The following is a 13,102-nucleotide window of genomic DNA, read 5'->3' as shown; positions in this document are numbered from 1 at the left end:
CTTCAATGAGGTGAACTGAAGTTTCTTTTTTATAGTGCAAATGTTTGTAATAAATAAATATATATAAAGTGAGCATTGTATACTTTGTGTTCTGTGTCGTAATTGAAATCAAAATATTTGTAATTGTAGAAAACATCCAAAAATATTTCAACAAATGGTATTCTATTATTGTTTAACAGTGCGATTAATCGTGATTAATTTTTTTAATTGCTTGACACCCTAATTTAAAATAATAAAATAATAATAATATTTACCTCCTTTGACCTTTCTCTGACAGACTGTGATGCACCTGATTAGGCATTTCTTCCATTTTTCCTGTGATGGTTAAAAAAATAAATATCCAACAACAAAACAAACAAACAAACCAATTACCCCCCCCCCCCAAGTTTGCTGATTGATCTAGGTTGGAATTTAGTTAATATTTTCTTACACATAATAACCTCTTCCTATTTCCTGTAACAATACTGGATTACAAGGGAAATACCCGTATCAAAAAAGTCCTTTGCTTACACAGCAACTGTTTAATAATAGGTCCAGTATGCAATGGGAGCTGAGTGCCCATAAAAGGCACAGGATCAGACACCAGCTGGTAAATACATGTAGTATCAGACCAATTTACAAGGTACATGTCATGTAATTAAATGTTAAATAACTGACTATTTCCCTCTTCTGATGATTACATGATATAGGGACTTTTGCAACTCCTTCAGTAATTACAATTTGCAATAAAGTTTCATATAAAATGAAAACATTGTTGAGGAACCAAGTGTTTATAAACAAGAGAAAATCTTTCATTGCTATGGGCCAAATCCTGACGGCCAGGATTTTCAGATTTTAAGTTTTATTCAGTCCAGACTCCCACTAAATTCAATGGGAGCTTTGCATCCATGAGGAATCCAGACTTAGCCCACAGTAATGGCATGGAACGTAGTAAATAAACCCCAGCCATGGGAAAGATTCTCTCATGCACCAGAACTCTATTCAGTGCAGGAGAGACATGGGGAGATGTGGACCAGCTGCAGATCTGACACAATTTAGAGCTGCTGTCAACCAATTCTAAGTTACGTCAGAGGCATGGAATCTATAGATGACCCACATCATTGGAGGGGTGACACAGCAGTGTTCCACTTTGCCCTCTCCCATCAAAATGCCACCCCCTCCATGCTGGAAGGGGAGAGGACAGAGTCCTGCCAGTGGCACCGATGAGCTAGTAGGGGGGTCCCCTAGGCTCCCTGTACTTGTTTGCAAGACAGGCCCCACGTTGGCTTTTTACCTTTCATCTTGGCAGCTTGTTCTCGAAGGCGTTGTTCAAGATCCACCTTTTGCTTTTGAAGTTCAGAAATCTGCTGTTTAAAGTCTGGGATCATCTTTATAAAGAGGAAAAAAACACTTGAATAATTTAGTCTCTCAATATTTTGCCTAAAGTTTAAACAGCTGAATTAGTTTAAAGGAAACTATGTCATGATTTTCATTTTTCCAGTTCAATTTATTTTTAGAAAGTCTCTCATATATTACAAAACACTTCAGAAAGAAATGATATTATAGGCTCCCTTTTTTAAATGCTTTTTCATCTCAGTAACGTCAAATTAAATTTTGAAAATATTTCTCCTACTGACTCTTACTTTTTTCCAATCAAAGGAAATAACATTATACACTAGAGAATGCACTTCCTTCTTGGAAATGTATATTCCATGTGTATCAATATCAGTATGATGCAGGTGGTAGCACTTTCATCTCTTGGTCAGAAGATTTTGTATTGCTCAAGTGTTCAAACAGGCTTTGGACTTATAACAAATGCTTGTAATTTACTGGCTGCTTTATGTGAATAACTGCCCTTTGGTGGATGGAACCTCAGACTGCTCAAACTTATGGAGCAGCGGGTTTCAACTTTTTTTCATTTTGCAGACCCCTAAAAAAATTTCAAATGGAAGTGCGGACCTCTTTGGAAAGTCTTACACAGTCTGTGGGTCCCCTGGGGTCAGTGGACCAGACGTTGAAACCCACTGCTATGCTAGATATTATGACAGATGCTTGACAGATTATCCTTAAAGTTTACATGCTAAGGGACTCAATTTTGGGAGGTGAAGGTCCTGGTTCTATCCACATGCTGTATGTGTGCAAAACAGCTGGCAATCCTGGCGGCCTGTATGCATCCAACTACAGGACATCATCATGACTGGCACCCAATTATTGGATCTGAACTCTTTAAAACTGCAGAATGTTGAGCTTTGCTTAACTGGGACTGGTTGACTGCTTACCCAGGTGGTTGTTACAATGAAAGAAACACCATCTTTAAGAAAAAGCAGTAAAATAAGTTTCCTTTTGTCTGTTCCAAGTGGTTGGTACTTTTCAAAACCAGTAGAGGGATTAACCCAAGTGTTCCGCCATCTTTCCATGTATGAATTTAAAAAAAAACCCAAACTCTTGTGTTCTAAAGATGTATGTTTGTATGAGCTATTGCTGTATGGTTAATGGTGGCTGTTTGCCTACAAAGACACTGTAGCATGATATAGCATGACTCCTAGCTATATCAGTTTGAAATACTGTACCTCCAGCATGCAACATACTGTGTAATTCTGATTCTAGTTTGTGTTGCTCTGGAATGGGTTATTTTTTCATTAAGAAACTCTCTTTATTAAGCTATGACATCCACCGATGAGAAAGATAAACACATACCATCAGTCAAACAATAGAGGTCTTATTTGATTTTCAGACCAGTTGTTTAAATTATGGATGTACTGAAATGGCTAAATATGATAGCTTCCTGATCAATGCTAAAGCTCTGGTATTGTTTTTCTAACTAATTCTCTATTCAAACGACCTAAAAGCTTAGAAATAGATGTTTGTATCCCTGAATAGCTGTCCAGTGTAAAACTCCATATTTGCACAAATTATTACTGGAATTTGAAACAAAAAATCCCATAAGAATGGCAAGGAAGAGCATACAGTATGTCCAGCATAATACTTGTATGAGCCTACCAATGTCCATCATGACAATATTTTGAATAGAACAAAATCCTTTATAAAATCATAAGTCTTAGTCACATGGGCATACAAAGGGTTAAAATACAATCTAAGCTCACACTGTGATTTTTCTGTTTCCTTAGGAAAGTATCAACCACTTGAGCCACATTCTGCTTTCAGGTGCATGAACATGCAGCTCCTGCTGAATCAGAGTTTGTAAAATGGGTATTTTAACATTTGACGATTACGACAAAAATGCACATTGAGGACATTTCTCAGCCCAGGTTTACACAGCAGAAAGGGGCTAAGACAGAGTAGCTCCACGTGGCTGAACAAACTGGCTGTAGACCAGGCCAACCAAGTCTGTCACCTCTCCTGATGATGTCCTCATGTATAGCAGTTTGTTGGGCATCACCACAGCCTTTACTCCAGTGTGGATGTAAAGGCTGTGTATTTTGACATGGTTACATCTCTGGGGTCCATCGAGCTTAGTGGAAGTGCCTGCAGAAATACTGAGGGTTTCATGCCACAAATACGCTTGGGGCAGGTTTCTGTCCCAAGGTAATAAGAGAAAAGGTTCTGTCCGACAAGATAGTACTAACCTCTGCAGTACTTGAACCTTACCATGTTTTCCGATGTTAGTCTACTAACTTCAAGTCGGATGCTGTCATTTATGTCATTTTCCTCCCTAAACAACTTTTGTAAATGGATAATTTCTTCACTAAGATGTTCAACTTTGAAGTTCAAAGCTTCAATCTCTTTTTCATAGTTCTCTTTCTGAGACTGGAATTGGCTTTCCAACACTCTGTTAAAAAACAAAAATTGGAAGCTACAGACAGAGTATAACTTTGGCAGCAATATGCCTTCTCCCAGGGTCAAGACAAAAGCAGTGTGAAAACAAGGCACAGAGCTGAAACAACTCCAGAACCTCAACACCCCAGGAATTCAGACCAATTATGAGCTCCCAGAACACACACATTTTGTTTCTCATGACAAGGGTTCAATCTAAATAGTTTTCAGTTTTATGTTATAATTTATGCCTATACAGTTCAAAGCTATTCAGTTATCTCATCTTTCCTGATATGCATGCAATGTATTGTTTATTTCATTTAACAACTTCAGAATCTTAAAAGAAACACCACCATGTGCAGACATGTAAATCAGAGAAAGTAACCATGTCAGGTGGATTAAGGACCTTGTAAAATACAAAACGTCCAAATTATGTGCAGTGAGATTTTAGCCCAAACTAAATGGATCTCATTAGTAACACTGGTTCTTAAAGGCTTCTAAGGTCAAAATTATTTCCTTTTTCTAGCTGTACAGTACTAAACAAAAGCTATATGATTGGTTTAAAACAAAGCTCAGAGAAAGTTTTCTTGTACACAATATATCCACCAAGACTGTCCGAGCTTTTTTGTTCCTTTCAGTCCATGCCTCTCCACTCAAAGATTGGGTCGCTCATCAAAACATTAAAATTTATGGAGATTAGTCTCATGAATCTCCATGGAAAGTTCTCTAGCTATTAAAAAATATCCATATGTTTCCAATGCTTGCACTATTAAAATACCACCATCCTTACTTAATGTTTATAATGCTCAATCCTGCAAGTTTTATTCATGAGTAATTTTTTATTCATGCATTTGTCCCATTGACTTCATAATAATGCGATTTGCTGGATTGAGCCCTAAACTATTCCGCTATTAGGCAATGTTTGTTCACTTGTTACATGATGCTTGCAGTATGATACTGTAAGACCAGTTTCCTTATTACTGCCCCTTACAGTTTATCCTATGAATCTCAGGCCAGAATTATGAACAATACATTACATAATTAAAACTAACCTTGTGGCTTTTTTCAGGCCCTCATAAGCAAACCAAAGTTCTCCATCTTCATTTAAATGTTCCAAATCTTCTGTGGACAGCCTAAAATACAAGGCAAGACAATGTAAAATGTGTATGGATGAAGAAATTAAATATCTTAAAAGTATGATTGTTCTACATTTTTAAAAAGCCTAGAAAAAAATGTATATATTTTACCTGCTTCTTACATCCTCAACATCATAGCTCTCAAAAAATTGTTGCGCAACTTCCGACACCTTTTCTGAAAATAAACATCATTATGTAAAGAATGAATTTTCTCCTTAAATTTTCAGAATAAAAATGTCATACAAATAATCACATCAGCCTCTTTCTAAAGCAGCCAACTTCTTTGCTGGTGGATGATACATATACTTAATTTAACTAAGGAGTGCAATCCAGAGACTTCGTTCTATCCCTATCTCTTTATGGATATCTAGGTAGGTACAAGTGCCAAGGATGCTGTCTATTATGTGCACTTGATATGAAAGTTATGTCCTTTCCTTCCGAATTTGGACCTTGCTGGAGTTATCTACACCGTAGCTATTTCATGCTTTGCTTACCGCAAGATGATTTACACAGGAGCTGCACCTTCAAGCTATTAGGTTCTGCAGCGAGTGCAGACAGTGGCAGCACTCTTGTTAAGCAACATTTCTCACAGTCTCCAGTTCAGCATTTCTCACAGACTCTGGTGAAACACATGCCTAACTTTAAGAATGCCAGCAATCCCTTCAACTACTCATGGGCTTTAGGCATATGCCTTGCTGAATCAGTGCTAGAGAGCATATTATATTCGTGCTCTGTGAGTTGTACTAGCTACTTATTCATTTCTGAGTTAAATTCAAGGTGTTACTTTTGATCTGTAAATGGGTTGAGTGCTGGCTGGCTGAGAGACCAACTCCTCTGTCATGTGATCCCAAAGCAAGGGCAATCATCTGAGACATCTGAATTAACAACACTGTTGTTTAAATGAGAGAGGACTGAGTGTTCTTGGTGAGGAGTCCCTGGTATTGGTATTCATTCAGCACGCAGCAATACTCACCTGTTTTCCCTCAGGCTTTTTCTGGTGGAAGATAATGTGGCTGATGGAATGGAGTTCATTCTGGGTTTGGGCAAGGGGGTTTATTTGGTTTTTTGTTTGTTTGTTTTTTAATGTCTGTCTGAGAAGTTTTGACCTCTGAGTGTTTTTACCTTTTATAATATATCTAGAAAAACCGACACAACTAAACATATATAAGTTTAATCAATTAAAACAGAATCGTAAATGTCTGTAAATGCTCTGAATTACATAGTTGTCAATTACCTCTCATTTCTTGCTTCTGGGATTGGACCTGCTTTTCCACATCCATTTTCTGTGTCTGAAGCAGTTCAATTTCCTTTTGCAATTCAGGTATCATCTGAATTGGACAATTTTTTCAGAATGAGATGGAGTCCAATGAGATAAAAATGAGTGACTAAGATGGGCCAGATATTGACTAAGTTGTAAACAGTATTATAATTAACAACGGTTTGATCAACATGCCACAAGATTTAAAATGTGTTCTGTTTAAATCAGTCTAGTAAAAGGTCTCAAATATTCACCTATATGAGAGAACCTAATAGTAAGATTCTGACACAGCATATATAGTTTATGCTACAATATTTGACTCGAAGAATATTTTGCTGTTTTTAAACACACACAAACAGGTTCTGTTTATAAAAGGGAATAAATAATATTTAGGAAATGTCCTCCTACTGAATTAATACCTTCTTCCAAAAGTTGATTGACATATTTTAATGGACAAATGTTTAAGGCCCAATTCAGTCCTCCAATATTTTTGCACAGTTCTCACTGGCTACATTTTAAGTTGCGCTTATTCTGAGGGCAGAATTAGGTTACAAATATTCCTTTCATCAGGACAATAGATACAGTTTTTTTGTTGTTTTGTTTTTAGTTGGCAGTGGGTTTGTGAGAAGTGCAATTTTCAGATTTTATACTCAAATAAATGTACTAACCAGCTGTCACTTGTGAAAATGAGAGTAATTTTGTGTCTGTCTGGTTTTAACACGTGTATTGAAGCCAACAGTAAATATACACTATTGCCTCAACCAGATTTTTACTAACCACAGCTTGCTTTAAAATGTACTGTACATAAAACAACAAAACAGAAAAGATGGAGCATCAATAAAGCACTGAAATTCTCTATTTGCAGTATATAGGGACTAAAATAAACTGGACCATCCCTGGTTTTGTTTACTTAAACATTCCTCCTACCTTTGCCTGTTTTTGAAGGTGTCCTACTTCCAGTTTTAAGCCATCCTGAATGATATGTTCTTCCTGAATTTGATCTTGCAGCTTAATTTTCTCTTCTTCGAGAGTCTTAATTTCTCCCTTTAATGACTCAATTTCTTTTTCATAGTCTTGCTTCTCATTTTGGAACTTTTTCTCAAGTATTCTGCAAGGAATCAGAAAGAAAGCACTTTTTAAAAACCCATCCCCAGGTGAAGAAGTGTTTTGTTCTGTTTTTTCATTTGATTTGCAGTTTTGGAGACTGAAGGCTATGGGTACGTCTACACTTGAAACTATCAGAATATTCTGCTGCCCACGTCACTGCAGCTTCAATTCTGTTTTTGGGGCACTAGCTCATTCAAAGCTAGCATGCATATGTCTATGTGAGTCAAAAACTACACCTCCAGTTCATATATAGATATATCCATTGAAACAGGACCAGCTGGAATGACAGACAAGGTGCACCCTTCAACTGAAAAAAGCATAAAATGTATAAGGTGTAAAAAATATTAGGTGGGACTGAAAACAGAGGGGAAATACTGTCAACTATTAATATCACTTACTGACCTAATAACCAGGAATGCAAAAAACCTAACCTTTTAATTTTCAGAAAGTTAGTAAAGGTATCTAAGAATAATGGAACATATTCTCTCTTGTATGTGTCACAGAAGACACTTGGTGGAATCCTCCACCACAACTTGGGCAAGAGAAAATGGGGGATGGGTGGGACAGCTAAATGAGATGGGTGGGATTTCCAAAAGTGCACAGTGTCAGCCTAACTTTGCTCTGAATGACTTCAGTAGGAGCAGAGGTAGGCCAATGCTGAGCACTTCTCAAAATCCCAGCCTAGCTTCTCAGAATCATCTGCAACGTTGATGAGAGGATGACAGGAATGTGCCCAGGCCTCCCTACATCTACCTGGCTATGGGGACTGAGGTAGAGGGCTCAAAGGCAGAACAACCCCTATGTCTAAGGGAAAGTCTACACTGAAAAAGAAAAAAAAAAAAAGCAGTGAGTTTCAGAGCCCAGGTCAACTGACTCAGGCTTATGTTATGGAACTAAAAATAGCAGCGTAGACATTCCCACTTGGGCTGAAGCCCGGGCCCTGAAACCCTGTGACAGAGGAGGGTCTCACTGCTGCAGGCTTTTTTCCCTATATAGACGTACCCCCAGCCAGTAATATAGCGCAAGTGTCCTCGCCTTTCCTGCTAGCTCCCTGTGAGACCCAGGTGGTGGAGACAGTCTTCACTCAGGCCTTGTCTACACTACATGGGAAATTCGATCTAAGCTACGCAATTTGAGTTACTTGAATACCGTAACTCAAAATCGACGTAGCTTAGATCGACTTACCGCGGGGTCCGCACTATGCAATGTCGACGGGAGACTCTCTTACTTGAGAAGGACACAGGGTTTCCAACTTTTGGAGAGGTTGAGTAACCACATTTCCCTGTATTTTAAGGGATGTCTCTTATTTTGTGCTGAATGTTCTACAAATCATATACATTTAGGAGCTACTGTGAAGCATCTTATAAGATAAAAGGTACGTTTTCAAGCAACAATCATACAAAGGCTCATAACATGTGGACGAACTATGTGGTTTTGTGACACAAATGGAAACACTTTGGGTAGTGAGGGCCCGTGCCTTAAAACTAAGCTTTGTCCTGTATTTTCAAGCAAATGCCCTTTATTTCTTTGAAATGTTGGTGTGTGTGTGTGTGTGTGTGTGTGTGTGTGTGTGTGTGTGTGTGTGTGTGTGTGTGTGTGTGTGTGTGTGTAACTGAAAGAGCTGGCTGTGGGCATGACATTGTCTGATTTCCCTAAGGTCAACCCCCTTTTCTGTCTTTTTCCCTCTAAGTCACAAAAAATCTGCCTGGTGTCACCATCAGCCTATTCTCAGACACTGTGGGTTGCAGTGCATTTCCAAAGGCACCATTATGATCAGACTCTCCTCTCAGTTCTCAAAAATATGCTTGAGAATTAAAACAGAAAATTGTAAAAGCAAAATTGATCAAAGGAAACCATACAATTTCCCAGGCACATGACTGATGTCTTTAACCTTCCCTCTGTTGACATGTTTTAGTTTCCTATTCGAATATATACCCCAATAGCCATGGAGAACGGAACGATTTTTGTGTTTATGCATGCATAATTCATTTTCAGAAAGAAAAAAAAAGGCAGAGAGAGAGTAAGAAAAATGTAGTTTTAAAATAACTTAAATTCCATACATTCTTTGTCTTTCTTCTTGTTGTACGTTGGTAAACAGTTGTTTTGTGAGGTCATCCATTTTGTCTGTGGGGAAAAAAATTATATTTGAAGGCTCTTCATGTAACAGTGAACATTTAGAGTAAATTAAAAATTAAGAGCATGAACATGAGTTTTTGTTTTAATAAGCAATTCTTTGGACAGTTTAGTTTAGAATTAACTTATCACATGTAACCACATTAATCCTGAGATGCAGAACCACAGCATAAGCAAGTTCTGACAAATCAACATGCTATGGGTTCTAAAATGTAATTACAGATTTTGATTCCACGTGCTAACCTTTCAAGAGAATTTGGATTTTTAAGAGCAATATACTAAAAGAATCAAGCAAAGAGAAGAGTTTTGAAGGGAATGCTATGAGCTCCCTCAGAGACAAGAGGCAAGGGAGAGAGGAAAGCTTCTGTTCCTACATAGACTCTAGAATGAAGAGCCTGGGCACTACATACCCTAAATAGAGCATTTCAGAGATGAGTAACTAAAGGCCAGATGTCCAGCTACAGTAAACAGACTTCAACAGAGCTATGCCTATTTACACCAGCTGAGGAGCTGGCTCTATCACTGTTCTCCACTGCAACTTTGCAAAACTGCCCTACATCTGCTTTCTTATTGTACCTTTCATTTCCTCAGTTTCCTCTTGGAGCTTCTGTTCTAAGAATGTTTTTTGTTCTTGCAGTTCTGCATTCTGTTTCTCAAGTTTTGAGAGTTTCTGCAAACATAAGAAGTTAATAAAAGACACAAATTAAAAATGAACAAAAAAAAAAAAATCTTTCATTGAAACCCAGGGCTTACAGTTTAAAGGAAATTGCAGACTTTGTTAGAAGTTGCAGATGCTTAGCAACCCTCAGGATCAGGCACTACATAAACCCATTGTCACAGTAGCTAAAAGATTAATAAATTATCTTAAATTGCGACCACCACCAGGAACAGGAAGATTAACCTGTTCCGTGTCCTCCTTATATTTCTTTCCTTTTTCCTCAGAGGTTCTCTTTTGTGTCACTAATTTTTCAAGCTCTAATTCAAGTTTCTGGATTGAATCTAGGTCACTCGCATGAGTCGAAGCCAGGTGAGTCAGCCTCTCCAGTAAGCCATGATTTTCTTTGTTCTAAAATGAGTAAACATAAGTTAAAATGAAACCAAATTAGAGTTTTGTTCCATTCTATTTAGTAACTTATATTATTAGTGAAATACACACATTTCCCCTCCCAAAACAGTTGCAACAGGTTCTGCTCTATCCCTCCATCAGTTACCAAAGCCCAACTTTGTGTCTTTCATTGGAAATCTCTAATAATTGAATATTTGTTCTCTCAATTTTTAAAAACTGTTTGGACACTGTATTAGCAAAGAATGACCTCCAAGAACAGAATCAAGTAATACTTGGACAACAAAAACAATTTACCACCTAACCTTGCCTTAGTTATGAGAAAACAGCTAATCTACTGCCTGACCCCTCCCCTTGCTCATTCATGTTCACTACAACCAGGGAAATTCTGTCTGAAAATGAGGTTAAAGCCATATTATAAAACCAGTTTGGCTAATATGGCTCTCAAAAAATTGTCCCTGAAAGAAAACCATGGTAGAAACCACAAAACAGCAAATGCATCTAAACAGAGTTGCAGCTAATATGGTTCTGATCCCAGCGTGAACAGGATCAAAGAGAAGTGACTGAACAATTGCAGCATACATAGGAACTGCCACACCGGATCTAACCATTGGCCGTCTAGTCCAGAATCCCATCATCAAGAGGGGTCAGTACCAAATGCTTCAAAAAGTACAAGGAAGCCCCTCTGGACAAATATAGAATAGTGTGCCTGCATGGGAAGACAATTTGTGGTTGTTTTAGGCCCTTATCAGGGTCCATACCCCTCATGCAAATTTTTCGTGTCTAATGAACTGCAGATGATATTATTAGCATAAATGTCTAATTCACATGTGATTGACTCGCAATAAAACAAATGCATTGAAAGAAAATTAATAGAAAACATGAATGGATTCTTGTCATCTACCTGGTCTTCTAGTTTCTTCTGCAGTCGCTGAACTCTGTACGAAAGCTGAATATTCAACACAAATCGCCGAATATTCTGAAATCTGCGTCTTGCAAGCCAAGCACGGGCATGTTTCTGAAGGATTACAGCCTTGTGTTCCTTGAGCATCTTTAAAACAAGAGAGCAACAAACTCCTACAATTATTTGGTGGATCAACCAACATCTGTTCAGATGTTCTGTGATTCTATCTACAGGGATAAACAACCATGTTAAAATCCTAACACTTAAAATAGAAACACATTCGAATAGCACATCCAAACCATTGGAATAATCAAAGAACACCACCTCCGACATTTTAAAAATTGTAAAGTGAATGTGCAATAGATCCTGCTTCAAATTATTAGGTAATAAACATTTCATCCACATGCTGAAGTATTCAAGAGTACCTCATGTCAAAGATACAGCATTAAGCATCACTAGAATTTGTCTCCATCATTTTATAACAGCAAAAGTTCCCAAACACTGGGATCTTGGTCAAATTCTTAAATGGCTGTACCTTTTGGAATTTCTTCCTTGCTAGAAATCCTCGCACATAAGCTTGGATTGTTATAGCAGCCACACAGATGAGCTGGCAAAGTTTACGGACAATATATCCCCGACAGTGCTTCTGAATAACTATAGCAGCCCATGCTTGCTTTAGAGCTGTAGCAGTGATAGCTTGCCTTAATTAAAAAGAAAATAAAGTTATTTTTAATTGATATTAGACTCCTTGTGCTCATCCTCTCAAGTCCCAAAGGTTGGACCCAAAAGAAATAATAGGATAAGATGACTATCATTATGTGGAACCAATACTTTTAACTAAATGACATGTCTACAGTCCCAGTTTCATGAGTCAACATTTGTAATACGAGTAATTTAAAATGCTAAAAGTGAGGTCACAGCAGATGGAGGTGAATTTGGGTCTAAAATTACGGGTATTCCCTACTCTGGGGTAGATTCACATTAAGTAGCATTTTAATTTGGACTATTCCTGAAAACAAGTCTAACATACAGAGCCAAATTGTGACTCAAATGCCAAGTGGGCATAGAGCCCAGTTGTCCGGTCAGGCTCAGCCCACATGTGCAGAGCGCTAATCAAACTCTCCCCCATATTTACACTTGCATGTATATGCCAGGCATGAGTCTGAGCTCTTCACACGTGCCCTCATAGCAAACTGATTTATTATGAAGTACCGTACAGCCCGCTGTCCACGGAAGTACTGCTGTATTGTAACAGCTGCTTGTTTTATATGGAGGAATTTCTTCCGTTGATGCCAGCTTCGAACATTCTTTTGGATCACAATGCATGCTTGTCTCAGTTTATCTGACCGCAGTTTTTCTAAATAAGCAACCTGTCCTGCTCTAAAGAAAATTTTTGTTCTCCCAAACTGATACTGGTTAGGATCCTGCAAAAGAAAACCATAGGTTTATTTATAATCTGCAATCTTCTCCTTTTTGGGGGGCAGTGGGACAGGCACAAATAACTGAAGCCTTGCTATGCCAAAACGTCAAAAACACAGTTAACGACAAGCAGCCTCCCTATAGATTTGGGGAAATATTTGAGCTCTGTGCTCACTCCACAATCTTTCTGCTTCAAAAATTAAGGATCTAAATGCTAAAAGAGACTGAGGAATTTGCATAAGGTCAGTTTTATATATTTTGTAGTCACACAGCACTTTTCATACAATTACATCTCAAAGCACTTTACAAACTATGGCCAAAATTCTCCC

At 38.0% G+C, this 13,102-nt stretch overlaps 1 protein-coding gene across 3 annotated transcripts in view; it reads right to left on the bottom strand.

Moving 5' to 3' along the window:
• MYO5C (myosin VC) overlaps positions 1-13,102 on the bottom strand; it is a 59,814-nt gene that overhangs the window by 20,682 nt on the left and 26,030 nt on the right. For all 3 annotated transcript variants that reach the window (XM_073303850.1, XM_073303851.1, XM_073303852.1), the window contains 13 exons: positions 12,567-12,778; positions 11,890-12,055; positions 11,355-11,501; positions 10,289-10,453; positions 9,964-10,057; positions 9,315-9,378; positions 7,075-7,255; positions 6,124-6,217; positions 5,001-5,064; positions 4,806-4,886; positions 3,589-3,769; positions 1,274-1,367; positions 255-315 (listed from right to left, as the gene is read on the bottom strand). In XM_073303850.1, coding sequence (XP_073159951.1) covers positions 255-315; positions 1,274-1,367; positions 3,589-3,769; positions 4,806-4,886; positions 5,001-5,064; positions 6,124-6,217; positions 7,075-7,255; positions 9,315-9,378; positions 9,964-10,057; positions 10,289-10,453; positions 11,355-11,501; positions 11,890-12,055; positions 12,567-12,778 — 1,604 coding nt within the window. The remainder of the gene's footprint in view (positions 1-254; positions 316-1,273; positions 1,368-3,588; positions 3,770-4,805; positions 4,887-5,000; positions 5,065-6,123; positions 6,218-7,074; positions 7,256-9,314; positions 9,379-9,963; positions 10,058-10,288; positions 10,454-11,354; positions 11,502-11,889; positions 12,056-12,566; positions 12,779-13,102) is intronic.

This window comes from Lepidochelys kempii, chromosome 10 (assembly GCF_965140265.1).
Source record: "Lepidochelys kempii isolate rLepKem1 chromosome 10, rLepKem1.hap2, whole genome shotgun sequence".
In the NCBI taxonomy this organism is placed as follows: domain Eukaryota; kingdom Metazoa; phylum Chordata; order Testudines; family Cheloniidae; genus Lepidochelys; species Lepidochelys kempii.
This window is presented reverse-complemented; position numbering and strand designations above follow the sequence as displayed.